The sequence below is a fragment of the Bubalus bubalis genome, chromosome 12 (genome assembly GCF_019923935.1).
Source record: "Bubalus bubalis isolate 160015118507 breed Murrah chromosome 12, NDDB_SH_1, whole genome shotgun sequence".
NCBI classification, from domain to species: domain Eukaryota; kingdom Metazoa; phylum Chordata; class Mammalia; order Artiodactyla; family Bovidae; genus Bubalus; species Bubalus bubalis.
This window is the reverse complement of record NC_059168.1, coordinates 92853955-92880937: the sequence shown is the minus strand read 5'-3', so window position 1 is coordinate 92880937 and position 26983 is coordinate 92853955. Positions and strand designations below refer to the sequence as shown.

Below are 26983 nucleotides of genomic sequence, written 5' to 3'. Positions count from 1 at the left end.
CTTGAGAGTCCCTTGGACTGCAAGAGATCCAACCAGTCCATCCTAAATGAGATCAGTCCTGGGTGTCCATTGGAAGGACTGATGCTGAAGCTGGAACTCCAATACCTTGGCCACATTGGAAAAGACCCTGATGCTGGGAGGGACTGGGGGCAGGAGGAGAAGGGGACGACAGAGGATGAGATGGCTGGGTGGCATCACCGACTTGATACACATGAGTTTGGGTAAACTCCGGGAGTTGGTGATGGGCAGGGAGGCTTGGCGTGCTGTGATTCATGGGGTCGCAAAGAGTCGGACACAACTGAGCGACTGAATTGAACTGATACACCTATTAACAAGCTGCTAATTAGAGAGAGGAAACACCTCAAAACTGAGAGAATTGCACCAGGCCCCTCACCCAAACATGCATTTTAAGGTAGTATTGGCACAAAGTGAGTCATCCCCAGCCATAAAACAATTGATATGAATCTTGAAGAAAGGCAGATTTCTAAGAAAATACATAGTTTACTAACAAGCTAAGGAAAGACATTTAAATGAGAAGAATGCATTGGTTAGCTCAAGATTTGAGATAAAGTTAAGTTCAGGTGGAACCAGTTGTCACCATGGTGGAACCAATGGTTCAGGTGGTTCAGGTGGAACCAATTCTGTGTTGCAACACAGAATTAAAAGAAATTTATTTAATTTTGTGTAGAGAAGGGAAAAAAAATGTCTGCCACTTGCAGTTTGTTTCCTCCTGCCTCTTGGGGACCTCTGGACTTCCTCAGCTCAGTTCAGTTCAGTCACTGAGTTGTGTCCAACTCTACGACACCATGGACTGAAGCAAGCCAGGCCTCCCTGTCCATCACCAATTCCCAGGGTTTACTCAAACTCATGTCCATTGAGTTGGTGATGCCATCCAATCATCTCATCCTGTTGTCCCCTTCTCCTCCCACCTTCAATCTTTCCAAGCATCAGAGTCTTTTCAAATGAGTCGGTTCTTCGCATCAGGTGGCCAAAGTATTGGAGTTTCAGCATCAGCATCAGTCCTTCCAATGAACACCCAGGACTGATCTCCTTTAGGATGGACTGGTTGGATCTCCTTGCAGCCCAAGGGACTCTCAAGAGTCTTCTCCAACACCACAGTCCATCAGCAGATGAATGGATAAGAAAGCTGTGGTACTTTTATACACAATGGAGTATTACTCAGCCATTAAAAAGGATACATTTGAATCAGTTCTAATGAGATGGATGAAACTGGAGCCTATTATACAGAGTGAAGTAAGCCAGAAAGAAAAACACCAATATAGTATGCTAATGCATATATATGGAATTTAGAAAGATGGTAATGATAACCCTGTATGCGAGACAACAAAAGAGACACAGATATATAGAACAGTCTTTTGGACTCTGTGGGAGAGGGAGAGGGTGGGATGATTTGGGAGAATGGCATTGAAACATGTATAATATCATATATGAAGCGAATCACCAGTCCGAGTTCAATGCATGATACTGATTGCTTGGGGCTGGTGCACTGGGACGACCCAGAGGGATGGTACAGGGAGGGAGGAGGGAGGGGGGTTTGGGATGGGGAACACGTGTATACCTGTGGCAGATTCATGTTGATGTATTACAAAACCAATACAATATTGTAAAGTAATTAACCTCCAATTAAAATAAATAAATTTATCTTTAAAAAAAAAGCATCAATTCTTCAGCACTCAGCATTCTTTATAGTCCAACTCTCACATTCATACATGACTACTGGAAAAATCATAGCTTTGACTACATGGACCTTTGTTAGCTAAGTAATGTTTCTGTTTTTTAATATGCTGTCTAGGTTGGTCCTAACTTTTCTTCCAAGGAGCAAGCGTCTTTTAATTTCATGGCTACAGTCACCATCTACAGTGATTTTGGAGCCCCCCAAAATAAAGTCTGTCACTGTTTCCATTGTTTTCCCATCTATTTGTCATGAAGTGATGGGACCAGATGCTATGATCTCAGTTTTCTGAATGCTGAGTTTTAAGCCAACTTTTTCATACTCCCTACCAAGGCTTTAACACTCTCACTACCTTCCTCTTCTCCAGGAACCCACATCTTTATTCATTTGCTCTAAGTGTTATTGAAACCTTTGTCTTCCCACAAAATTTCCTGAAACTCATTTATATCTGACCAATGACTTTTGATTCCCTTAATATCCTTCAGTTTTCGGTGTAACTTCTGTGATTAACTTGTTGAAAGTCATTGCAGTGATTCAGAAAGCAAGGAGAGAGATAGAGACAAGATTGAGACTCATAAAACTGAAACTTCCACCAGGTGAGCAATGTGTCTAGTGCAACAGTTATACAGAGATTGTGCCTCTTCCTTCTTCCATATTTTTGACAGAAGAATGTTCTGGGTTCTATAGTCACGAAAAGCCTAACTCTTAGCCCCACTTAGCCAAGTGACCTAGTAGTTCAACACTCAACTGCCCTGATAATCAGGCCAGGGTGCATGGGGCTGAGTTGCCTCTGGGCCTTTACCCTGGTCATCTGGTATTTGTGCCTCCAGGCACTGGTGTTATCCTTTCTCTTAGCTTCAGTTCTCCTTAGAGATTCCCCTATTGCCACCATCATAACCATCCAGATCTTCCTGTGCCCCAGGAAAGAGTTGTTGTATGAACTTAGAATTAATTATTCTAAGGAAAGTATTAAAACTCATAAGTGAATGTTAAGTGCAGACAAAACTAGGAGCTTCTTGAAGCAGACAGAGACATACTGGGGTGCTCTGGGAAGTAGAGTCATCTAGGCAAGGACTTTGTTCTGTTCACTTTTGTTTCTTCCTTTATTTTCTATTATTACTCAGTGATTTTAGACTTTATTTTTTAATCTGAATATTTTATCATTTATTATTCCCCTACATTCTTCCTGAAGCTATTATTCAGTAGGTCTCATGTGGGCCTGTGAATCTGCATTTTAAGGAGCACCTCCTAGAATGACTAATCTGGACTTTATGTGGGAAACTGCATGACTGAAAATTTCTGACCACTCCCTATGTCCTGATGTTTGTATTTCTGGACTTATGTTTTCAGTAATCCTATAATCTACACGTATACAAATACTCACTGATTGCAGCATTTTTGATACTAGAAAAAATTAGAAAAAATAGAAATAATCTAAAAGCCTATAAATAGAGAGACAGATAAACAGTGGTTCAATTTTTCCATAGAAAGAAATGACATATAATAGGTACAAATAAGGAGGTATATCTCTAGCACTGACCTGAAAAGGCATTATGAATATACACCTAAATGTTTATAAGTAAACCTATTATGTTAAAAAATAAATAGAAGTGTATATAAATGTGTGTGTGTTTGTGTCTGTGTGTGTGAGAGAGGATACATTTTTGTGTATCTGGTGAAATTATATACCAAGTAAGAAAACATATACCCTTATACACACACAGTTCAGTTCAGTCACTCAGTCATGTCCAACTCTTTGCGATCGCATTGACTACAGCATGCTAGTCCTGTCCATCAAAAACTCCTGGAGTTTACTCAAACTCATGTCTATTGAGTCAGTGATGCCATCCAACCATCTCATCCTCTGTCGTCCCCTTCTCCTCCTGCCCTCAATCTTTCCCAGCATCAGGGTCTTTCAAATGAGTCAGTTCTTTACATCAGGTGGCCAAAGAATTGGAGTTTCAGCTTCAACATCAGTCTTTCCAATGAATATTCAGGACTGATTTCCTTTAGGATGGACTGGTTGGATATCCTTGCAGTCCAAGGGACTCTCAAGGGTCTTCTCCAATACCACAGTTCAAAATAATCATCTCTTTGGCGCTCAGCTTTCTTCATAGTTCAATTCTCACATCCATGCATGACTACTGGAAAAACGATAGCCTTGACTAGATGGATCTTTGTCGGCAAAGTAATGTCTCTGTTTTTTAATATGCTGTCTAGGTTGGTCGGGAGAAGGCAATGGCAACCCACTCCAGTACTCTTGCCTGGAAAATCCCATGGACAGAGGACCCTGGTAGGCTGCAGTCCATGGGGTCGCGGAGAGTCGGACATGACTGAGCGATTTCACTTTCACTTTTCACACTCATGCATTGGAGAAGAAAATGGCAACCCACTCCAGTGTTCTTGCCTGGAGAATCCCAGGGACGGCGGAGCCTGGTGGGCTGCCATCTGTGGGGTCGCACAGAGTCGGACACGACTGAAGCAACTTAGTAGTAGTAGTAGGTTGGTCATAACTTTCCTTCCAAAGAGTAAGCGTCTTTTAATTTCACGACTGCAGTCACTATCTGCAGTGATTTTGGAGCCCCAAAAAATAAAGTCTCTCACTGTTTCCACTGTTTGCCCATCTATTTCCCATGAACTGATGGGACCGGATGCCATGATCTTAGTTTTCTGAATGTTGAACTTTAAGCTAACTTTTTCACTCTCCTCTTTCACTTTCATCAAGAGGCTCTTTATTTCTTCTTCACTTTCTGCCATAAGGGTGGTGTCATCTGCATATCTGAGGTTGAATTTCTCCTGGAAATCTTGATTCCAGCTTGGGATTCATCCAGCCCAGTGTTTCTCATGATGTATTCTGCATATAAGTTAAATAAGCAGGGTGACAATATATAGCCTTGGCATTCTCCTTTTTCTTATTTGGAACCAGTCTGTTGTTACATGTCTAGTTCTAACTGTTGCTTCCTGATCTGCATATAGGTTTCTCAAAAGGCAGGTCAGGTGGTCTGATATTCACATCTCTTGAAGAATTTTCCACAGTTTATTGTGATCCACACAGTCAAAGGCTTTGGCATAGTCAATAAACCAGAAACAGATGTTTTTCTGGAACTGTCTTGCTTTTTTGATGATCCAGCAGATGTTGGCAATTTGATCTCTGGTTCCTCTGCCTTTTCTAAAACCAACTTGAACATCTGTAAGTTCACAGTTCACATATTGCTGAAGCCTGGCTTGGAGAATTTTGAGCATTACCTTACTAGCATGTGAGATGAGTGCAATTGTGCGGTAGTTTGAACATTCTTTAGCATTGCCTTTCTTTGGGATTGGAATGAAAACGGACCTTTTCCAGTCCTGTGGCCACTGCTGAGTTTTCCAAATTTGCTGGCATATTGAGTGCAGCACTTTCACAGCATGATCTTTTAGGATTTGAAATAGCTCAACTGGAATTCCATCACCTCCATTACCTTTGTTTGTAGTGATGTTTCCTAAGGCCCACTTGACTTCATATTCCAGGACGTTTTGCTGTAGGTGAGTAATCACACCATCATGATTATCTGGGTCCTGAAGATCTTTTTTGTACAGTTCTTCTGTGTTCCCTACCACCTCTCCTTAATATCTTCTGCTTCTGTTAGGTCCATATACCATTGCTATCCTTTATTGAGCCCGTCTTTGCATGAAATGTTCCCTTTGTATCTCTAATTTTCTTGAAGAGATCTCTGGTCTTTCCCATTCTGTTGTTTTCCTCTATTTCTTTGCATTGATCACTGAGGAAGGCTTTCTTTTCTCTCTCACTATTCTTTGGAACTCTGAATTCAAATGGGTACATCTTTCCTTTTCTCCTTTGCTTTTTGCTTCTCTTCTTTTCACAGCTATTTGTAAGGCCTCCCCAGACAGCCATTTTGCTTTTTTGCATTTTTTTCTTGCAGATTGTCTTGATCCCTGTCTTCTGTACAATGTCATGAACCTCCATCCATAGTTCATCAGGCACTCTGTCTATCAGATCTAGGTCCTTGAATCTATTTCTCACTTCCACTGTATAATCATAAGGGGTTTGATTTAGGTGATACCTGAATGGTCTAGTGGTTTTGCCTACTTTCTTCAACTTAAGTCTGAATTTGGCAATAAGGAGTTCATCTGGTCTTGTTTTTGCTGACTGTATAGAGCTTCTCCATCTTTGGCTGCAAAGAATATAATCAATCTGATTTCAGTGTTATTTCCTTCATACTGTTCATATTGTTCATGGGGTTCTCAAGGCAAGAATACTGAAGTGGTTTGCCATTCCCTTCTCCAGTGGACCACATTTCGTCAGAACTCTCCACCATGACCTGTTCATCTTGGGTAGCCCTACACAGCATTGCTTAGTTTCATTGAGTTATACAAGGCTGTGGTCCATGTGATTAGATTGCTTAGTTTTCTGTGATTGTGGTTTCAGTCTGTCTGCCCTTAATGCCCTCTCTCAGCACCTACCATCTTAGTGGGGCTTCTCTTTCCTTGGACTTGGGGTATCTTTACAGCTGCTCCAGCAAAGCATAGCTGCTGCTCCTTACCTTGGACGTGATGTATCTCCTTATGGCTGCCACTCCTTACCTTGTACGTAGGGTATGTCCTCTTGGCCGCTGGCTGCTTCAGTGCTGTGCAGCCATCGCTCGCTGCTCCAGCTCTTTAGTTCTGTAAACCATACTGGGCCATGCTCAGTAATTCTTTAATCCAATTTTCTGCTAGTCAAGGCTATGGTTTTTCCAGTGGTCATGTATGGATATGAGAGTTGGACTGTGAAGAAAGCTGAGCACTGAAGAATTGATGCTTTTGAACTGTGGTGTTGGAGAAGACTCTTGTGAGTCCCTTGGACTGCAAGGAGATCCAACTAGTCCATTCTGAAGGAGATCAGCCCTGGGATTTCTTTGGAAGGAATGATGCTAAAGCTGAAACTCCAGTACTTTGGCCACCTCATGCAAAGAGCTGACTCATTGGAAAAGACTCTGATGCTGGGAGGGATTGAGGGCAGGAGGAGAAGGGGACGACAGAGGATGAGATGGCTGGATGGCATCACTGACTCGATGGAGTGAGTCTGAGTGAACTCCGGGAGATGGTGATGGGCAAGGAGGCCTTGCGTGCTGTGATTCATGGGGTTGCAAAGAGTTGGACACGACTGAGCGACTGAGCTGAACTGAACTGAATCAATTTTTTCTAGATTTAAAAGTAAACTAATGAAGGCTCAACTATGCTCTTCCTCAAAAGTTCTTGCTATCAACACAAGAAGCATGAGAAGTCTTAGAGTTGAGAAGGAAGGGCAAGTTCAAGGACCACAAAGGTGACAAGTTGCCTATGTGGCAGCTAGTCACAACCCTATAGGTAGAAAGTGAAGGTAGGAAGAAGCACAGGCTTGTTGGCTTGTTGATGCTTTCAGTCATGGAGATGTGTGTTACACTGTAGATCTTCTCTGTTTTAGTTGGCTCTGTGATCATGGAAAGACTCAATCAAACCAGCAGTGTCTTGAGTTCATCCTCCTGGAACTCTCCTCCCAGGCTTAGGACCAGAAGCCACTCTTCATTCTCTTCCTCACCATGTACCTGGTCACTGTAACAGGGAACCTGCTCACCATCCTGGCCATCAGCTCTGACCCCCAAGTTCATACCCCCATGTATTTTTTTTTGAGTGTCCTGTCTTTCACTGACATTTGCTTCACAACAAGTATTGTCCCCAAGATGCTAGTTGACTTCTAGTCAGAGAAGAAGACCATCTCCTATGCTGGATGTCTGACCCAGATGTATTTATATATGCCTTTGGTGACATTGATAACTACCTTCTGGCAGCCATGACCTTTGATCACTATGTGGCCATCTGTGACCCCTTCCACTATATCACCACCATGAGCCGCCACCCCTGTGTCCTGCTGGTGGCCTTCTCCTGCTCACTACCTCATCTCCACTCACTCCTACACATACTTTTCCTGAATCAGCTCAACTTCTGTGACTCCAGTACTATCCACCACTTCCTCTGTGACATCAACCCTCTGCTGAAATTGTCCTGCTCCTCCATATTTGTCAATGATCTCACAATAAAGACAGAAGGGCTGGTGTTTGGGGCGACCCCCTTCCTATGCATTGTTTTCTCGTATGTGTGAATCCTCGTAGCAGTTCTCAGGATCCCCTCAGCTGCAGGGAAACGCAAAGCCTTCTCCACCTGTGGCTCCCACTTTGCTGTGGGGATCCTGTTTCATGGAAGCATATTTTATGTCTATTTACAGCCCTTGTCTAGGTACACTTTTCAGGACCTAGTGGCTACAATGGTCTACATGGTCCTGTCCTCCATGCTCAACCCTTTCATCTATCGTTTGAGAAACAAAGACATGAAGAAGGGCCTGGGGAAGCTGATGGGCAGGAGGAAATCCTAGTCAGAATCTTTCTGGACATGTTCATAGGTTTTGCTGCTGGTTTCTGATGCACACAACAAACTCTTGTAAGTCAGCAAGTATGACTCACATGTGGCATAGATGTTGAAATGTGTCCACTTGCTTACACATGCAACTATCAACCATGGAGACTTTATGATGATTCAGTATTAGGATCCAGGTCTACCAGAATCTTGACTTCCAGTTTTCATATATCTACATCTCTCTTCCTACCTTCCTCTTCTTCAGGAAACCACATCTTTATTTGCTTTAAGTGCTGTTGAAGCCTTTGTCTTTACCCCAAATTTCCTGTGACTGATTTACCTCTGTTCAATGACTTGTGATTCCCTTAATATCCTTCTGCTTTTAGTGAAATTTCTGTGATGAACTAATTTTTTGAAAATCATTGCAGTGATTTAGTAAAAATAAGCAGTTAGACAGAGAGTGACAAGATTGAGATTCTTATAAAACTGAAACTTCCATCAAGTAAGGAATGTGTCTAGTCCAACAGTTATACAGGGATTGTGTCTCTTCCTTCTTCCGTATTTTTGACAACAGGATGTTCTGGGCTCTGTAGTGAACAAAAGTTCAACTCTTAGCCCTGCTTAGTTAAGTGACTTATTAGTTCAGCACACAACTGCTATAATAATCTGCCCTGATAAAGGCCAGGGTGCATGAGGCTGAGTTGCCTCTGGGTCTCTAGTCATCTAATATCTGTGCCTCAAGGCACTGGTCTTGGCCCCTCTCTTAGCTTCACTTCCCCTTAGAGATACCCCTATTGCCACTATCATAACCATCCACATCTGTCTGCTTCCCAGGGAAAGAGTTGTATGTACTTAGAATTATTCTCAGTAGCTTTTGAGCAGAGACTTACAACTTATATGTGAACACTGAAGGCAGATATAACTAAGAGCTCCCAGTTCCATGCAGAGACATACTAGGCTGCTCTAGGAAGTAGAGAGTCATCTAGGCAAGGACTTCATTCTCTTCACTTTTGTTTCATCCTTTATTCTCCATTATTTACTCTGTGATGTTAGGCTTTATTTCATAACAGTATTTTATCATTTATTAATACTATTCTCCTACCTTCTTCCCACGGTTACTATTCAGTAGGTCACGTGTGGGGCTTGTGAATCTGCACTTTAATAAGCAACTCCTAGAGAAAACTAACTGGGACTTTTTAAAAATGTATTTATTTTATTTGTTTATTTTTTGTTGTGCTGAGTCTTCGTTGCTGCATGGGCTTTCTCCAGTTGCTGTGAATAGGACTACTCTTCCTCTGTGCAGGGGCTTCTCACTGTGGTGGCTTCTCTTGTTGCAGAGCACGGGCTCTAGGTGCACACAGGTTCAGTAATTGTAGAGCACGGTCTCAGCTGCTCTGCAGCATGTGTAATCTTCTCGGACCAGGACTCAAACCCATCTTCCCTGCCTTGGCAGATGGATTCTTAACCACTGGAACCACCAAGGAAAACCCTAAACTGGTCTTTATGTGAGAAGCTTCATGACTGAAAATTTACGATCACTCCTTATGTCCCATTGTTTGAATTTCTTAAACCCACACCTCTAGTAATACTCTGTGAACTGTATAAAGCTACATATAAAGAGACACTCACTGCTTCCAGCATTGTTTATGAAAGTAAAAAATTAGAAAAATTAGAAACAACCAGATGTCCATCAATAGGGAATTAGATAAATAATGGTGCCTTTTTTCCACAGAAAGAATATGTAATAGTTACAAATAATGAGAGGTATATCTATTACTGACCTGAAAAGCTCTTATGAATACAAAGCAAAATGCTTAAGAGAAAGTTTGCTAATATAAATATATATGAATGTGTATATGCAGGTCAGGAAGCAACAGTTAGAACTGGACATGGAACGACAGACTGGTTCCAAATAGGAAAAGGAGTACGTCAAGGCTGTATATTGTCACCCTGCTTATTTAACTTCTATGCAGACTACATCATGAGAAACGCTGGACTGGAAGAAGCCCAAACTGGAATCAAGATGGCCGGGAGAAACATCAACAACCTCAGATATGCGGATGACACCACCCTTATGGCAGAAAGTGAAGAGGAACTCAAAAGCCTCTTGATGAAAGTGAAAGAGGAGAGTGAAAAGGTTGGCTTAAAGCTCAACATTCAGAAAATGAAGATCATGGCATCAGGTCCCATCACTTCATGGGAAATAGATGGGGAAATAGTGGAAACAGTGTCAGACTTTATTTTTCTGGGCTCCAAAATCACTGAAGATGGTGACTGCAGCCATGAAATTAAAAGACGCTTACTCCTTGAAAGGAAAGTTATGATCAACCTAGATAGCATATTCAAAAGCAGAGACATTACTTTGCCAACAAAGGTCTGTCTAGTCAAGGCTATGGTTTTTCCTGTGGTCATGTATGGATGTGAGAGTTGGACTGTGAAGAAAGCTGAGCACCAAAGAATTGATGCTTTTGAACTGTGGTGTTGGAGAAGACTCTTGTGAGTCCCTTGGACTGCAAGGAGATCCAACTAGTCCATTCTGAAGGAGATCAGCCCTGGGATTTCTTTGGAGGGAATGATGCTAAAGCTGAAACTCCAGTACTTTGGCCACCTCATGCAAAGAGCTGACTCATTGGAAAAAACTCTGATGCTGGGAGGGATTGAGGGCAGGAGGAGAAGGGGACGACAGAGGATGAGATGGCTGGATGGCATCACTGACTCGATGGATGTGAGTCTGAGTGAACTCTGGGAGTTGGTGATGGACAGGAAGGCCTGGCATGCTGTGATTCATGGGGTTGCAAAGAGTCAGACACGACTGAGCAACTGAACTGAACTGAACTGAACTGAACTGGATACTGGTGAAGGGCTAGACAACAAGACAGCTAGCATATGATCGAGAACCCAGAAATACACCCACACATTGGTATACACTTGACTTATGAAAGAGGCACTGAAGAGCATCTTTTCATGAGTGGAGCTATTCACATGGAAAAATAAAACTGGATTTCTACCACACATCATATGCAAAACTTAACTCCTGATGACTTACAAACTTACATGTGAAAACCAAAAGCGATTAGTTTTAAGGAAATAATATAGACTATCTTTGTCTTCTTAAGATAGAAAAATATTTCTTCAATAAGAAACAGAAAGAAAGCACTAACCATAAAAGAAAATAGTAAACTGTGTTAAAATCAAAGGACATCATAGAAGAAAAAGACAAATAACAGAATGGTAAATTATATTTGAAATTCACAAAACCAACAAAACACTCAGATTAAGAGTACATAAATATCCCAAGAAATCAGCAAGAAAAGCAGGCAGAGCCAGGAGTTGAGGGAGATAGGCATCCATGAAAAAGAACTGAGTAAACATTTCACAAAAGAGAAGGAAATCTAAATGACCAATAATCATGAAAAATGCTGCCTTTCATTAATAATCAGAGAAATTCAAATTGAATCACAATGGTAAGCCATTGCACACCAATAGATTACAAAAATTAGAATTCTGAGGATACTATTAAGGGTTTAAAAATATTTAGAAATATAAAATTGTGCTCTAGTATGAATATGTGTGTGTGTTAATCGCTCAGTCGTGTCCAACTCTTCACAATCCCATGGACTGTAACCCATCAGCCTACTTTTGCCCATGAAATTTTCCAGGCAAGAATACTGGAGTGGGTTGCCATTCCCTTCTCCAGGGGATCCCCCTGACCCAGGGATTGAACTTGGTCTCATGCACTGCAGGCAGATTCTTTACCATATGATCCACCAGGCAAGTAGAAATATAAATTGGTGCAGTCAATTTGGGAAATAATTTGTTATCATCTTTGAAGTATAGGTAAAGATACAGCATGGTGACTTGGGTTAACAAGACTGTGTTATATATCTGAAGTTGTTATGACAATAGATTTTAAAAGTTGTCACTACAGAAATCATAACTATGTATGTTAACTATCATTATTGTGGTAATCATTTTGTAATAAAAACATCTATCAAATCATTGTGTTGGACACCTTAAACAGTGTTATATGTCCATTATATCTCAATAAAGCTGGAAAAAATAAATAATACTTGTCAAGAGGATGAAAGAATAGAAAGAAAGACAGACACATGAATAGTAAGTGGAGGAGACAAAACCCAAAGCCAAGACTTTCTGTCTCTACATTATTTACTCTTAATATGTAAACTCAAGTTTTAAAAATAAACTCACCACTAAGGAAAAGGACACATGGGTATTGCATGAGGCAGTGGTTTATTTTGAGGGCAGGAGCCAAATGTACTTTGTTTCCTGTAACTTTGCTATGGATGATGTTCACCAAAATACACAATATTTTCTGTATAAAATTCAAAAGGAAATTTTCTCTCCTATTTTCATGCCAAGAAGCTGTGATATCTTCATTTAGTAAAGGAAGAACCTGAGGTTTCTATAGGCTAAGTAACTTCTCAAACGTAACTACTAACAGAAAAGGGCAGTACTCTAATAAATATCTCTTTTCCTCAACACTAAACATCAAACACTCCTCTAAGACTAAATTCTGAAAACACATGCCTTTTTATCCAATACCCATTTGTTACATATGACAATATCTTTGTCATGGCTCTGGGCTTTAAACATACATAAACATTAACTGCATACCACATGGAAAAATGTCTAGTCCACATGACAACCCAGATACTGGGAGCACAGACCCTGAAAGCACATAGATCTACCACTGCATTCCCTGAAAGCTTTAACCTTCCACTGTATTAACCTACGACCTGCCAGGATCTAGAATACACCTTGGTCCACATTTGAATCTCCTAAAATAAAAATATTCATCCCCATGAGTATTTGTCCATATAAAACATAGTTGGGGAAACTGAAGCATGTCCATGAGATAGTGTACTAAGATTCAGAAGATCTGAGATTCGTCCCAACATCTGAACAGGAAATCTCAAGGGCCCCGTGTCCCCTTGGAGTCAGCAGTGCTAACGGTGATTACCATTCTGCTTTCTCTGCCTACAGAGATCCCAGGACAACCTCTCCAGAGATGTCATCACACCTCAACTCCCTCAGCCTAACAAACCCCCCAGAGGCCAGCAGAGCAGATCTGAAATTCATGAGAAGCTGGCTGGGCTTCCACAGTCAGGAGAGTCCTCCTACTTAAGTCAGAGCATCTCTGCCTTCTGAGATCTGGAGCTGGCAGAAGCAGCAGTGAGCTAGGGACCAGGTGTTAGGGAAAAAATGGAATTGAGGTCAGGGAAGGGAAACGTGTTATCCCTTTGGAGTAGTATATCATCTCCTCCTCCAACCCTGCTTTCCTCCTTTTTGATCAGTCCAAAAGTACATGGGAGACACATGCAGGAGCTGAACTTTGGCTGAGAAGCAGATGACCTGATTAAGAGACGTGGTGCACATCATCTTCTGGAGCGGCTGGGAAGGAAAGAAAAGCATCTGGACTTGGAGGTGAGCGTCAGAAGATGGCCACTCACTTGGCTACTCCAACCTATTTTGGTACCTTACTCTTTTCTTCCTGATACTTTCGAATATTTCGTGGTTTGAGAAGTCATAGGTCCAGGGAGGTAAAACTTCCTTTTGGAATTTGGTTTTAAGTCCATGCAGTTGGACTTCTAGACAATATATACCATTTGCTTTTATGGAAACAAAACCACACCAGTAGAAAAAAAAAAAAGAGAGAAAAAAAAAAAAAAGAGAGAGAGAAAAAAAAAAAGACTGTAGTCTCGGCCTGATCCACTCACCCTCTGCTTTTAGAATGTTCTTCCTGATTCTCCAATCAGAAATCTTCCTCCTTGTTTCTAGTCATCAGCCTGGGTGTTCATCACTTCTCTGACCTAGAGCAATCAATTCCATTAATTCACCAAATCTCCACTAATTTTTGTATTGCAAAATCCCCAGGCAGCCCTTTCACAATGACTCACTTTTGAATATTGATCTGTGTGTGATGTACTGCTTTACAGACATAGTGTCTCCCTTGTTATTCATAAAACATCAGGAACCAGCTTGTGAGCAGGTGATGCAGGATGAATCAAACCCCTCACTGTTTGTCTTCACCAGAGGGCACTGTCCACTGCACGACACCAGCTCCACACACCAGACATGCCCCAGTCATTCATGGCCAATTTTTTCCACCCGATTTGGCCCGCTAATCATGGATATTCATATTTTCAAATTCCACTACAACACAGAAAGGCCACCTCTCTAGCAAATACAAGGGTAAATTCTGAATATGGGAGAAGAAAGTGTGTCAGAGGGTACAAGGGCAATTCGAGTAGGAAATTTTTAGAACAATAAAAACAGTGCCTATGTTGATGGTGATCAACAACTAACATAGTGTAACTAGAGGAGGGGAAGCTTCACACTGGAGAGCATGAACTTAGAGTGAGCCAGCTTGGAGTTAAACCTGATTGCTTCTCACATCCTTAGTGAACTTCAGCAAACCACTTCACCTCTGTAAGCCTTAGTCTCCTGAAATGCTTTATCATTCCTTGGGATTTAGTGGCATGTTTAGCATAAACTTGGTACATAATACTTGCTCATATATATTGGTCATTATTATTAGCTTTAATTACTGATTCATCCAATTCTTCAATGCATAAACAAATATTCTTTCCATAAAAACCTGCCAAATCCTGAGATTAGGCAGACAATTTGGCAGTGAGGGATGTGATACTTTACGTACATAAATTAATTGATCTTCAGAACATCAAGAAATAGAAGATAAAGGAAGGTGACACAGGGACTGATGAGGATCAACAGCTTCTCCTGCTGACAATATGCTCTTCTCTCTTCTAAGTGTTTTCATGCATTATCTCACTAAATCTTCATGAGAATGTGAGTATTTGTGTCCTATATGACACATGAAATACTTCAGGTTTAGAGATGTTTGATAATTTATATAAAAATATAAGTAGTTAATTATAAATGAAGTAATATATTAATTCAACAATGTTAAATAAATTAATATATCAAGAAATTCATATGTAATATATGACTTTAAGGCCTTCCCAGGTTGCACTAGTGATAAAGGATCTGCCTGCCAGTGCAGGAGTTGTAAGAGACGTGGAGCCAATCCCTGGGATGATCTCCCTGAGAAGGGAATGGCACCTCACTCCAGTATTCTTGCCTGGAAAATTCCATGGGCAAAGGAGCCTGGCAGGCTATAGTCCTTGGGGCCTCAATGAGTTGGACACGACTGAACGACCAAGCACACACACGCACATAAGACTTGATGTCCTGAGTATGACTGGAAGACACATATTTACATGTTTCTCATATGTAACTTTGAATAAATATATGAGCTAAGAAATTTTATTTATTTTATTTAATTTTTTAACTTTACAATATTGTATTGGTTTTGCCATATATCAACATGAATCCGCCACAGGTATACACGTGTTCCCCATCCTGAACCCTCCTCCCTCTTCCCTCCCCGTACCATCCCTCTGGGTCATCCCAGTGCACCAGACCCAAGCATCCAGTATCGTGCATCAAACCTGGACTGGCAACTTGTTTCATATATGATATTATGTATGTTTCAATGCCATTATCCCAAATCATCCCACCCTCTCCCTCTCCCACAGAGTCCAAAAGACTGTTCTTGTACCCCAATGTTCATCACAGCACTGTTTATAATAGCCAGGACATGGAAGCAACCTAGATGTCCATCAGCAGATGAATGGATAAGAAAGCTGTGGTACATATACACAATGGAGTATTACTCAGCCATTAAAAAGAATACATTTGAATCAGTTCTAGTGAGGTGGATGAAACTAGAGCCTATTATACAGAGTGAAGTAAGCCAGAAAGAAAAACACCAATACAGTATACTAACGCATATATATGGAATTTAGAAAGATGGTAACAATAACCCTGTATACGAGACAGCAAAAGAGACACTGATGTATAGAGAGAAGAAATTTTAAAACATGAATTGTATAGTTAACAATGGATGCCTTTCTGTGCAAAAGTGGTTTAGGACAGGGGATTAATGAAGGGAAGAATGATTTACGAAAGAGGGGAGACTTGCACAGACTGATGACAGCATGCCGTGAGTTCAGGAGGGGTTAACCTTTGAAAGGTTAAGAACCTTTCATTCTGTGTCCAAACAAGGAAAAACCACTGTTGAATTGGATTCAGTATTCCTCTCAGATATTCACTGTTGATTATTTTGGCAAATGCTTATTTCTATCAAAGACACACAAAATCTAGTTTTATAACAACTGAATTTGCTTTGGTAAAGAATGGGGGTCCTTTATGTTGATATATGGCAAAACCAATACAATATTATAAAGTAATTAGCATCCAATTAAAATAAATAAATTTATATTAAAAAAAGAAAATGGAAAAAAATAAAATACTCCCCACCCCCAATGATATCTATGTGCTTATACTAATAATACCCTATTTTTAAACAAATGTATCACTCAGTTCAGTTCAGTTCAATCACTCAGTCATGTCCAACTCTTTGCGACCCTATGGACTGCAGCACGCCAGGCTTCCCTGTCCATCACCAACACCCAGAGCTTGCTCAAACTCATGTCCATCCAATAGGTGATGCTATCCAACCATCTAATCCTCTGTTGTCCCCTTCTCCTCCTGCCTTCAATCTTTCCCAGCATCAGGGTCTTTTCCAATAGGTCAGTTTGTTACATCAGGTGGCCAAAGTATTGGAGTTTCAGCTTCAGCATCAGTCCTTCCAAAGAATATTCAGGACTGATTTCCTTTAGGATTAAGTGGTTTGATCTCCTTGCAGTCCAAGGGACTCTCAAGAGTCTTCTCCAACACCACAGTCACATGTATACCTGTGGCGGATTCATTTTGATATTTGGCAAATCTAATACAGTTATGTAAAGTTTAAAAATAAAATAAAATTAAAAAAAAAAAAAAAAAAAAAAAAAAAAAAAAAAACATCAATTCTTTGGTGCTCAACTTTCTTTATAGTCCAACTCTCACAACCATACATGATTACTGGAAAAACAATACCTTTGACTAGATGCACCTAGTAATGTCTCTGCTTTTTAATACACTGTCTAGATTGGTCATAGCTTTTCTTCCAAGGAGCAAGCATCTTTTCATTTCATGGCTGCAATCACCATCTGCAGTGATTTTGGAACCCAAGAAAATTAAGTCTGTCACTGTTTCCATTGTTTTCCCATCTATTTTCCATGAAGTGATGGGACTGGATACCATGATCTTAATTCTTTGAATGTTGAGTTTTAAGTCAGCTTTTTCACTCTCTTGTTTCAATTTCATCAAAAGGCCCTTTAGTGTCTCTTCACTTTCTGCCATAAAGGTTGTATCATCTGTGTATCTGAGGTTATTGATATTTCTCCCAGCAATCTTGATTCCAGCTTATGCTTCATCCAACCCAGCATTTTGCATGATGTACTCTGCATATGAGTTAAATAAGCTGGGTGACAATATACATCCTTGATGCATTCTCTACCGCTACGAATATGTATCACTACCTGATATTATATTACATATACTGTTTGTGATCATCTGACTTATCACCCAAGCTAGATGAATTACACAAAGGCAAGAATTTCTGTTCTATTGCTGTATTCCCAGCAGGGACACAGATTTCATAGACTAGGAACTAAGGAACTTGAATCAAGGGGTCCAGCTGTGACGGCTTCTAAAGGAAAACCCTTCTTCTGTTCCTTCAGGTTTCATGATAAAGCCCTTATGATCACATGGATTTGGGAAGGGAGGACCACATCAAGGCACCAGGAGGGTAACAAGCTTCCCAGCGCAGCTGCTGATGCTGCTAAGTTGCGTCAGTTGTGTCGGACTCTGTGCGACCCCATATACAGCAGCCCACCAGGCTTCCCCGTCCCTGGGATTCTCCAAGCAAGAACACTGGAGTGGGTTGCCATTTCCTTCTCCAATGCATGAAAGTGAAAAGTGAAAGTGAAGTCGCTCAGTCGTGTCCGACTCTACCGACCCCATGGACTACAGCCTACCAGGCTCCTCCGTCCATGGGATTTTCCAGGCAAAAGAACTGGAGTGGGGTGCCATTGCCTTCTCTGTGCAGCTGCTAATAGTGCCTAAATAGAGGACAACAAAGACTTGCTGGGATCTTGTAATTTGGGCTGTGGAATTGGAGCATGATAAATAACAAACCTTCTTGTACATAGCTAGACCAAAGTCAATGGAAAGGCTCAATCAAACCAGCAGTGTCTCTGAGTTCATACTCCTGGGACTTTCCTTGTGGCCAGAGGACCAAAAGCCACTCTTCATCCTCTTCCTCATCATATACCTGGTCACCATAACAGGGAACCTGCTCATCATCCTGGCCATCCGTTCTGACCCTCAACTGCACACCCCCATGTATTTCTTCTTGAGATTCCTGTCTTTCATTGACATTTGCTTCTCAACAACCATTGTCCCCAGGATGCTGCTGAATTTCCTGTCAGAGAACAAGACCATCTCCTATGCTGGATGTCTGACCCAGATGTATTTTACATATGCCTTGGGCAACACTGACAGTTGTCTTCTGGCAGCCATGGCCTATGACTGCTATGTGGCCATCTGTGACCCCTTCCACTATATCACCATCATGAGCCACCGCCGCTGTGTCCTGCTACTGGCCTTCTCCTGCTCATTGCCTCACCTCCACTCACTCCTACACATACTTCTGCTGAATCAGCTCACCTCCTGTGACTCCAATGTTGTCCACCACTTCCTCTGCGACATCAACCCTCTGCTGAAATCGTCCTGCTCCTCCATATTTGTCAATGATCTCACAATAAAGACAGAAGGGCTGGTGTTTGGGGCGACCCCCTTCCTATGCATTGTTTTCTCGTATGTGCGAGTCCTCATAGCAGTTCTCAGGATCCCCTCAGCTGCAGGGAAACGCAAAGCCTTCTCCACCTGTGGCTCCAACTTCACTGTGGTGATCCTGTTTTACGGAAGCATCTTTTATGTCTATTTACAGCCCTTGTCCAGCTACACTGTTCAGGACCGAGTGGCAACAATTGTCTACACTGTCCTGTCCTCCATGCTCAACCCTTTCATTTACAGTCTGAGAAACAAAGACATGAAGAGGGGCCTGGGGAAGCTGATGGGCAGGAGGAAATCCTAGCTAGAAGGAGGAAATCCTAGCCTTCTGGGGATATGTTCATGGGTTTCTCTGAGGCTCTAGATCCTGTTTATGCTGGTTCTTGATACACATAATAAACTCTTGTACGTCAGTAGATATGACTCACATGTGTCAGGGATGTTGAGTTGCACCCACTTCTTTACACATGCAACTACTAACCATGGAGACTTTATGATGATTCAGGAATAGGCTCCAGGTCTACCAATATCTTGGCTTCCAGTTTTCATATATCTGCAACTCTCTTTCTGCCTTCCTCTTCTCCAGGAAACCACATCTTTTTCATTCCTCCAAATGTTGAAACCTTTGTTTTCCACAACATTTCCTAGAACATACATCTGTCTGATAACTTTTGATTCTCTTAATATAATTTGGGTTTCAATGTAATTTCTGTAATGAACTAGCTTTTTGAAAATCGTTGCAGTAATTTAGAAAAAAGAAGCAACTAGACAGAGATGGTGACAAGACAGAGACTTAAAAAACTGAAGCTTCCACCAAGCGAGGAGTGTGTCTAGTGCAACAGTTATACAGAGATTGTGCCTCTTCCTTCTTCCATATTTTTGACAGCAGAATGTTCTGGCTCTGCAGTGAACAAAAACCCAACTCTTATGCATGTTAACTATCATTAATGTGGTAATCATTCTGTAATAAAAACATCTATCAAATCACTGTGTTGGATACCTTAAACAGTCTCATGTGCCCATTATGTCTCAATAAAGCTGGAATAAATAAATACCACTTGTCAAGAAGATGAATGAATAGAAAGGCAGACACATGAATAGTAAGTGGAGGAGACGAAACCCAAAGCCAAGACTGTCTGTCTCTACATTATTTATTCTTGATATGTAGACGAAATTTTAAAAGTAAATTCACCACATAGGAAAAGGACCCATGGGTATTGATGAGGCAGTGGTTTAAATTGTGGGCGGTAGCCGAATGTACCTTCTTTCCTGTAACTTTACTATGGATAATGTTTACCGAAATACACAATATTTTCTGTATAAAATTCAAAAGTTAATTTTCTCTTCAATTTTCATGCCAAGAAGCAGTTTTACCCTCATTTAGTAAAGGAAGAACCTGAGGCTTCTAAAGGCTAAGTAACTTCTTAAATGTAACTACTAACAGAAAAGGGCAGTATTCTAATAAATATCTCTTTTCCTCAATGCTAAACTTCAAACACTGCTCTGAGACTAAACGCTAAAAACAAATGCTTTTTTTATCCAACATCCATTTGCTACATATGACAATATCCTTTGCATGGCTCTGGGCTTTAAACATACATAAACATTACTGCACACCACATGGAAAAATGTCTAGTCCACATGCCAACCCAGATACTGGAAAGCACAGACACTGAAAGCACATAGATCTACCACTGCATTCCCTGAAAGCTTTAACCTTCCACTACATTAACCTATGACCTGCCAGGATCTAGAATACACCTTGGTCCACATTTGAATGTCATGAAATAACAATATTCACCCCAGTGAGTATTTGATCATCCTTGATAAAGCATATCACTTGGGGAAACTGAAACAGGCCCATGAGATAGTGCACTGAGGTTCAGAAGCTCTGAGATTAGTCCCAAAATCTAAACAGAAAATCTCAAGGGTGCCCTGTCCCCGTGGAGTTAGCAGCACTAGTTGTGATTTGTCTTCTGCTTTCTCTGCCTACAGAGATCCCAGGACAAACTCTATGGAGAGATCATCACACCTCAACTCCCTCAGCCTAACAAACACCCCAGAGGCCAGCAGAGCAGATCTCAGACACATAGGAAGCTGGCTGGGCTTCCTCAATCAGGAGAGTCCTCCCACTTGAGTCAGAGCATCTCTGCCTTCTGAGATCTGGAGCTGGCAGAAGCAATAGGGAGCTAGGGATCAAGTATTAGGAAAGAAGTGGGAGTTGGGGTGAGTGAAGGAAAACATGTTACCCCTTTGAAGTAGCATATCAGCTCCTCCTCCATCTCTGCTTGTCTCCTTGTCAATCAGTCCAGAAGTTCATGGGAGACATATGAGGAAGCTGAACTTTGGCTGAGAAGTAGACTTGACCTGATAAACAGACGTGGTGCACATCATCTTCTGGAGTGGCTGGGAAGGAAAGAAAAGCATCAGGATGTGGAGGTGAGCTTCAGAAGCTGGCCACTCACTTGGCTACTCCAACCCAGTTTGGTACCTTACTCTTTTCTCCCTGATACTTTCAAATATTTCATGGATTGAGAAGTCATAAGTCCAAGGAGTTAAAACTCACTTTTGGAATTTGGTTTTAAGACCATGCGGTTGGACTTCTAGGCCATATATACCATTTATTTTTATGGAAACAAAACCCCAGCAGTAGAAACAAAAGTGGAAAAAAAAGAAGAAGATTGTAGTCTCGGCCTGATCCACTCACCCTCTGCTTTTAGAATATTTGAATCAAAAATCTTCCTCCACTTCTTGTCTTCAACCTGGGTGCTCCTCACTTCTCTGACCTAGAGCAACCAATCCCATTAATTCACCAAATCTCCACTAATTTTTGTATTGCACATTCCCCAGGCAGCTGTTTCACAACTGACTCACTTTTGAATATTGATCTGTGTGTGATGTACTGCTTTACAGACATGGTGTCTCCCTTGTTGTTCATAAAACATCAGAAACCAGCTTGTGAGCGGGTGATGCAGGATGAACCAATGTTGTCAGCCCAGGGTACTGTCCTCTGTACGACTCCAACACCAACGCCAGACACGCCCTAGTCATGCATGGCCAATATTTCCACCCAATTTGGTGAGTTAATCTTGGATATTCAATTTTCAAATTCCACTATCTCTACAACACAGAAAGATAGGCCGCCTCTCTAGCAAATACAAGGATAAATTCTGAATATGGGAGAAGAAAGTGTGTCAGATAAGGAGGATAGAAGGGCAAACTCTGTAGGAAATTGTCAAAACAATTAAAATAGCACCTATGTTGATTGTTATAGACAATTAACATGCCAAACCTAGAGGAAGAGTAGCATAATACTGGAGAGCATAAACTTAGAGTGAGCCAGCTTGGAGTTCAAATTTGGATTGCTCTCCACAGCCTTGAAAGTGAAAATGAAAGTAGCTCAGTTGTGTCCGACTCTTTGCCACCCTATGGACTATACAGTCCATGGAATACTCCAGGCCAGAATACTGGAGTGGGTAGACTTTCCCTTCTCCAGGGAATCTTCCCAACCCAGAGATTGAACCCAGGTATCCCACATTGCAGTGGATTCTTTACCAACTGAGATTTCAGGGGAGCCTTAATGTCCTTAGTGAACTTCAGCAAACCATTTCAACGCTGTAAGCCTTAATCTCTTAAAATGCTTCACAATTCCTTAGGCTTAGTAGCATGCTTAATATAAACTTGATACATAATACTTACAAATATTGGTCATTATTATTAACTTTAATTACCAATTCATCCTATTATTTGATGCCTAAACAAATATTCTTTCCATTAAAAACTTGCAAAATCCTGAAATTAGCCAATTTGGCAGTGAGAGATGTGATACTTTATGTACATAAATTAATTGATTTTGAGAACATCAAGAAATAGAAGATAAAGGACGGTGACACAGGGACTGATGAAGATCAACAGCTTCTCCTGCTGACAATATGCTTGTCTCTCTTCTAAGTGTTTTCATGCATTATTTCACGAAATCTTTGTGAGAATGTGAATATTTGAGTCCAATATTACACATGAAGTATTTGAAATTTAAAGATGTTTGATAACTTAGAGTATGAGCAGTTAATTGTAAATGAAGCAACATATTAATTTAATAATATTAAATAAATTAATATAGCAATCAATAAATTAATATATAATACAAGACTTTAAGGGCTTCCCAGTTTGTTAGTGGAAAAGGATCTGCCTGCCCTGCAGGAGATGTAAGAAAAATGAATTCAATCCCTGGGAAGTTCTCCCAGAGAAGGGAATGGCACCTCACTCCAGTATTCTTGCCTGGAAAATTCCATGGGCAGAGGAGCCTGGCAGGCTGTAGTCCATGGGGCCTCAATGAGTTGGACACGACTGAGAGACTGAGCACACACACACACACATAAGGCTTTAAAATGCCTTAAAGTTCCAGTGCAATATGTCCATTTAAAATGTATTAACAGAGTGAAGTAAGCCAAAAAGAAACACACCAATACAGTATACTAACGCATATATATGGAATTTAGAAAGATGGTAACAATGATCCAGTATATGAGACAGCAAAAGAGACACTAATGTATAGAACAGTTTTGTGGACTCTGTAGGAGAGGGAGAGGGTGGGATGATTTGGGAGAATGGCATTGAAACATGAATAATATCATATATGAAACGAGTCACCAGTCCAGGTTGGATGAACGATACTGGATGCTTGGGGCTGGTGCACTGGGATGACTCAGAGGGATGGTACGGGGAGGGAGGAGGGAGGAGGGAGGAGGGTTCAGGATGGGGAACACATGTATACCTGTGGCGGAATCATGTTGATATATGGCAAACCCAATACAATATTGTCGAGTTGAAAAAAAAAAGAAAAAAAATAAGATGTATGAAAGAATACACTGCCTCTGAAAATTAAACACTTTAATTATATAAGTATATTCATTGTAGTGATTCTTGTGGTAACCAATAATTTATAAATAACCAATGTCTCAAAATGCTTCAAAACTTCCGATGTTATATGTAATTCACAAAGTATGGATGAATATGCTGGCTTTAAAAAATTTCTTTAAAGAATATTCGCTGATGTAAGATCTATCATTATAGAGAATTTTGTAGTAGCAACCTGCTACTGCTAAGTCGCTTCAGTAGTGTCCGACTCTGTGCAACCCCATAGATGGCAGCCTACCAGGCTCCCCCGTCCCTGGGATTCTCCAGGCAAGAACACTGGAGTGGGTTGCCATTTCCTTCTCCAATGCATGAAAGTGAAAAGTGAAAGTGAAGTCGCCCAGTCAGGTCCGATTCTTTGCAACTCCATTGACTGCAGCCTACCAGGCTCCTCCATCCATGGGATTTTCCAGGCAAGAGTACTGGAGTGGGGTGCCATCGCCTTCTCCGTAGTAGCAAGAAAGAGAGGCAATTTTCATGTCCATTATTAGTAACTGGGTATGACTGGAAAACGCATACTTACATGTTTCTCATAGATATCTTTGAATAAATATGTAAGAGAAGAAATTTTAAAACATGAATTGAATAGTTAACAATAGATGCCCTTCTGTACAAATGTGGTTTAGGACAGGGGATTAATGAAAGGAAAAACGATTTACGAAAGAGGGGAGACTTGCACAGACTGATGATAGCATGCCGTGAGCTAAGGAGGGTGACAGACAAGTGTGTCCAGACAAGGACAGAAACACGGTTGAACTGGGTTCAACATTCCTCTCAGATAGTCCCTGTTGATTATTTTGGCAAATGCTTATGCTACTGAAGACATGCAAAGATAAAGTTTTATTTTACAACTGAATTTGCTTTCATAAAGAATGGGGGTCCTATGACTTCAGTATCTAAAATACTCCCCACCCCCAATGATCTCTTACACTATTAATACCCTATTTTTTAACAAATGTATCGCTATTTGATATTATATTACATATACTGTTTGTAATCATCTGACCTATCAGCCAAGCTACATGAATTACATAAAGGCAAAGATTTCTGCTTTGTTGCTGTATTCCCAGCACTAGGAACTTCCTAGATTTCCCAAACTAGAAACTAAGGAACTTGAATTAGAGGTTTCTAAAGGAAATCTCTTCTTCTCTTCCTCCTGGATTCAACACAAGGTGCTTATGATAACGTGGATTTGGGAACAGAGGACCACATCAAAGACCACGAGGGTAAGGAGCTTTCCCAGCACAGCTGCCAATAGTGACCAAACAGAGGAAACAAAGATTTGCTGGGTTCTTGTGATTTGGGCTGTGGAATTGGAGCATGATGAATAACAAACCTTCTTGTATCTAACTAGACTCAAGTCAATGGAAGGACTCAACCAAACCAGCAGTGTTTCTGAGTTCATCCTCCTGGGACTCTCCTCCCGGCCTGAGGACCAGAAGCCACTCTTCATCCTCTTCCTCATAATGTACCTGGTCACCATAACAGGGAATGTGCTCATCATCCTGGCCATCAGCTCTGACCCCCAACTGCACACCCCCATGTATGTCTTCTTGAGTGTCCTGTCTTTCACTGACATTTGGTATACAACAACCATTGTCCCCAGGATGCTAGTTGACTTCCTGTCAGAGAAGACCATCTCCTATGCTGGATGTCTGACCCAGATGTATTTCATATATGCCTTGGCCAACACTGATAATTGTCTTCTGGCTGCCATGGCCTATGACCGCTATGTGGCCATCTGTGACCCCTTCCACTATGTCACCATCATGAGCCACCGCCGCTGTGTCCTGCTAGTGGCCTTCTCCTGCTCATTACCTCACCTCCACTCACTCCTACACATACTTCTGCTGAATCAGCTCACCTTCTGTGACTCCAATGTTGTCCACCACTTCCTCTGCGACATCAACCCTCTGCTGAAATTGTCCTGCTCCTCCATATCTGTCAATGATATCACAATAAAGACAGAAGGGCTGGTGTTCTGGACGACCCCCTTCCTATGCATTGTTTTCTCGTATGTGCAAATCCTCGTAGCAGTTCTCAGGATCCCCTCAGCTGCAGGGAAACGCAAAGCCTTCTCCACCTGTGGCTCCCACTTCACTGTGGTGATCCTGTTTTATGGAAGCATCTTTTATGTCTATTTACAGCCCTTGTCCAGCTACAATGTTCAGGACCGAGTGGCTACACTTGTCTACACAGTTCTGACCTCCATGCTCAACCCTTTCATTTACAGTCTGAGAAACAAAGACATGAAGAGGGGCCTGGGGAAGCTGATGGGCAGGAGGAAATCCTAGCTAGAAGGAGGAAATCCTAGTCTTTTGGGGATATGTTCATGGGTTTCTCTGAGGCTCTAGATGCTGTTTCTGCTAGTTCCTGATACACATAATAAATTCTTTAGGTCAGCAGAAATGACTCACATGTGTTACGGATGTTGAGTTGGTCCACTGCTTTACACATACAACTATTAACCATGGAGACTTTATGATGATTTAGGAATAGGCTCCAGGTCTACCAAAGTCTTGGCTTCCAGTTTTCATGTATCAGCATCTCTCTTCCTGTCTTCCTCTTCTCCAGGAAACCACATCCTTTTCATTGCTCCAAATGCTGTTGAAACCTTTGTTTCCCATAAAATTTCCTAGAACTTAGCATATATCTGTTCAGTAACTTTTGATTCCCTTAATATAATTTGGCTCTCAATGTAATTTCTGGAATAAACTAGCTTTTTCAAGTCATTGCAATGATTAAGAAAAGGAGAAGCAGAGAGAGAGTGACAGGATTGAGGCTCTTAAGAAACTGAAACCTCCATCAAGGGAGGAGTGTGTCTAGTGCAACAGTTATCCAGGGATTGTGCCTCTTCCTTCTTCCATATGTTTGACAGCACAATGTTCTAGGCTCTGTGGTGAACAAATGCCCAACTCTTAGCCCCACTTAGCCAGGTGACCTAGTAGTTCAGCACACAACTGCCCTGATTATCAGGCCAGTGTGCATGAGGCTGAGTTGCCTCTGGGTCTCTACCTCAAACACACTGGTCTTATTCCCTCTCTTAGCTTTAGTTCCCCTTAGAGAGTCCCCTATTGCCACCATCATAATCATCCAGATCTGTCTGCTTCCCAGAGAAAGTACATACATTAATTCTATGTACGTAGAATTAATGATTCTAAGGAGAGTATAAAAACCCACATGTGAACATTAAAGGCAGATATAACTAGGAACTTTGGGAACCAT

General features: G+C 41.3%; 2 protein-coding genes and 1 pseudogene across 2 annotated transcripts; all 3 read left to right on the top strand.

The window, feature by feature from the left end:
- The first annotated feature begins 6895 nt into the window (after positions 1–6895).
- Positions 6896–8081, top strand: LOC102413889 (annotated as a pseudogene).
- A 10122-nt stretch (positions 8082–18203) lies between these two features.
- Positions 18204–19148, top strand: LOC112578231 (olfactory receptor 1L8-like). The gene has a single exon (XM_044926681.2). The coding sequence runs from the start codon at positions 18216–18218 to the stop codon at positions 19146–19148; it is 933 nt and encodes a 310-aa protein (XP_044782616.2). The 5' UTR covers positions 18204–18215.
- A 5962-nt stretch (positions 19149–25110) lies between these two features.
- LOC102414547 (olfactory receptor 1L8-like) lies at positions 25111–26052 on the top strand. The gene has a single exon (XM_044926680.2). It carries the CDS (start codon positions 25123–25125, stop codon positions 26050–26052), a length of 930 nt encoding a protein of 309 aa, XP_044782615.2. The 5' UTR covers positions 25111–25122.
- Positions 26053–26983: the final 931 nt, after the last annotated feature.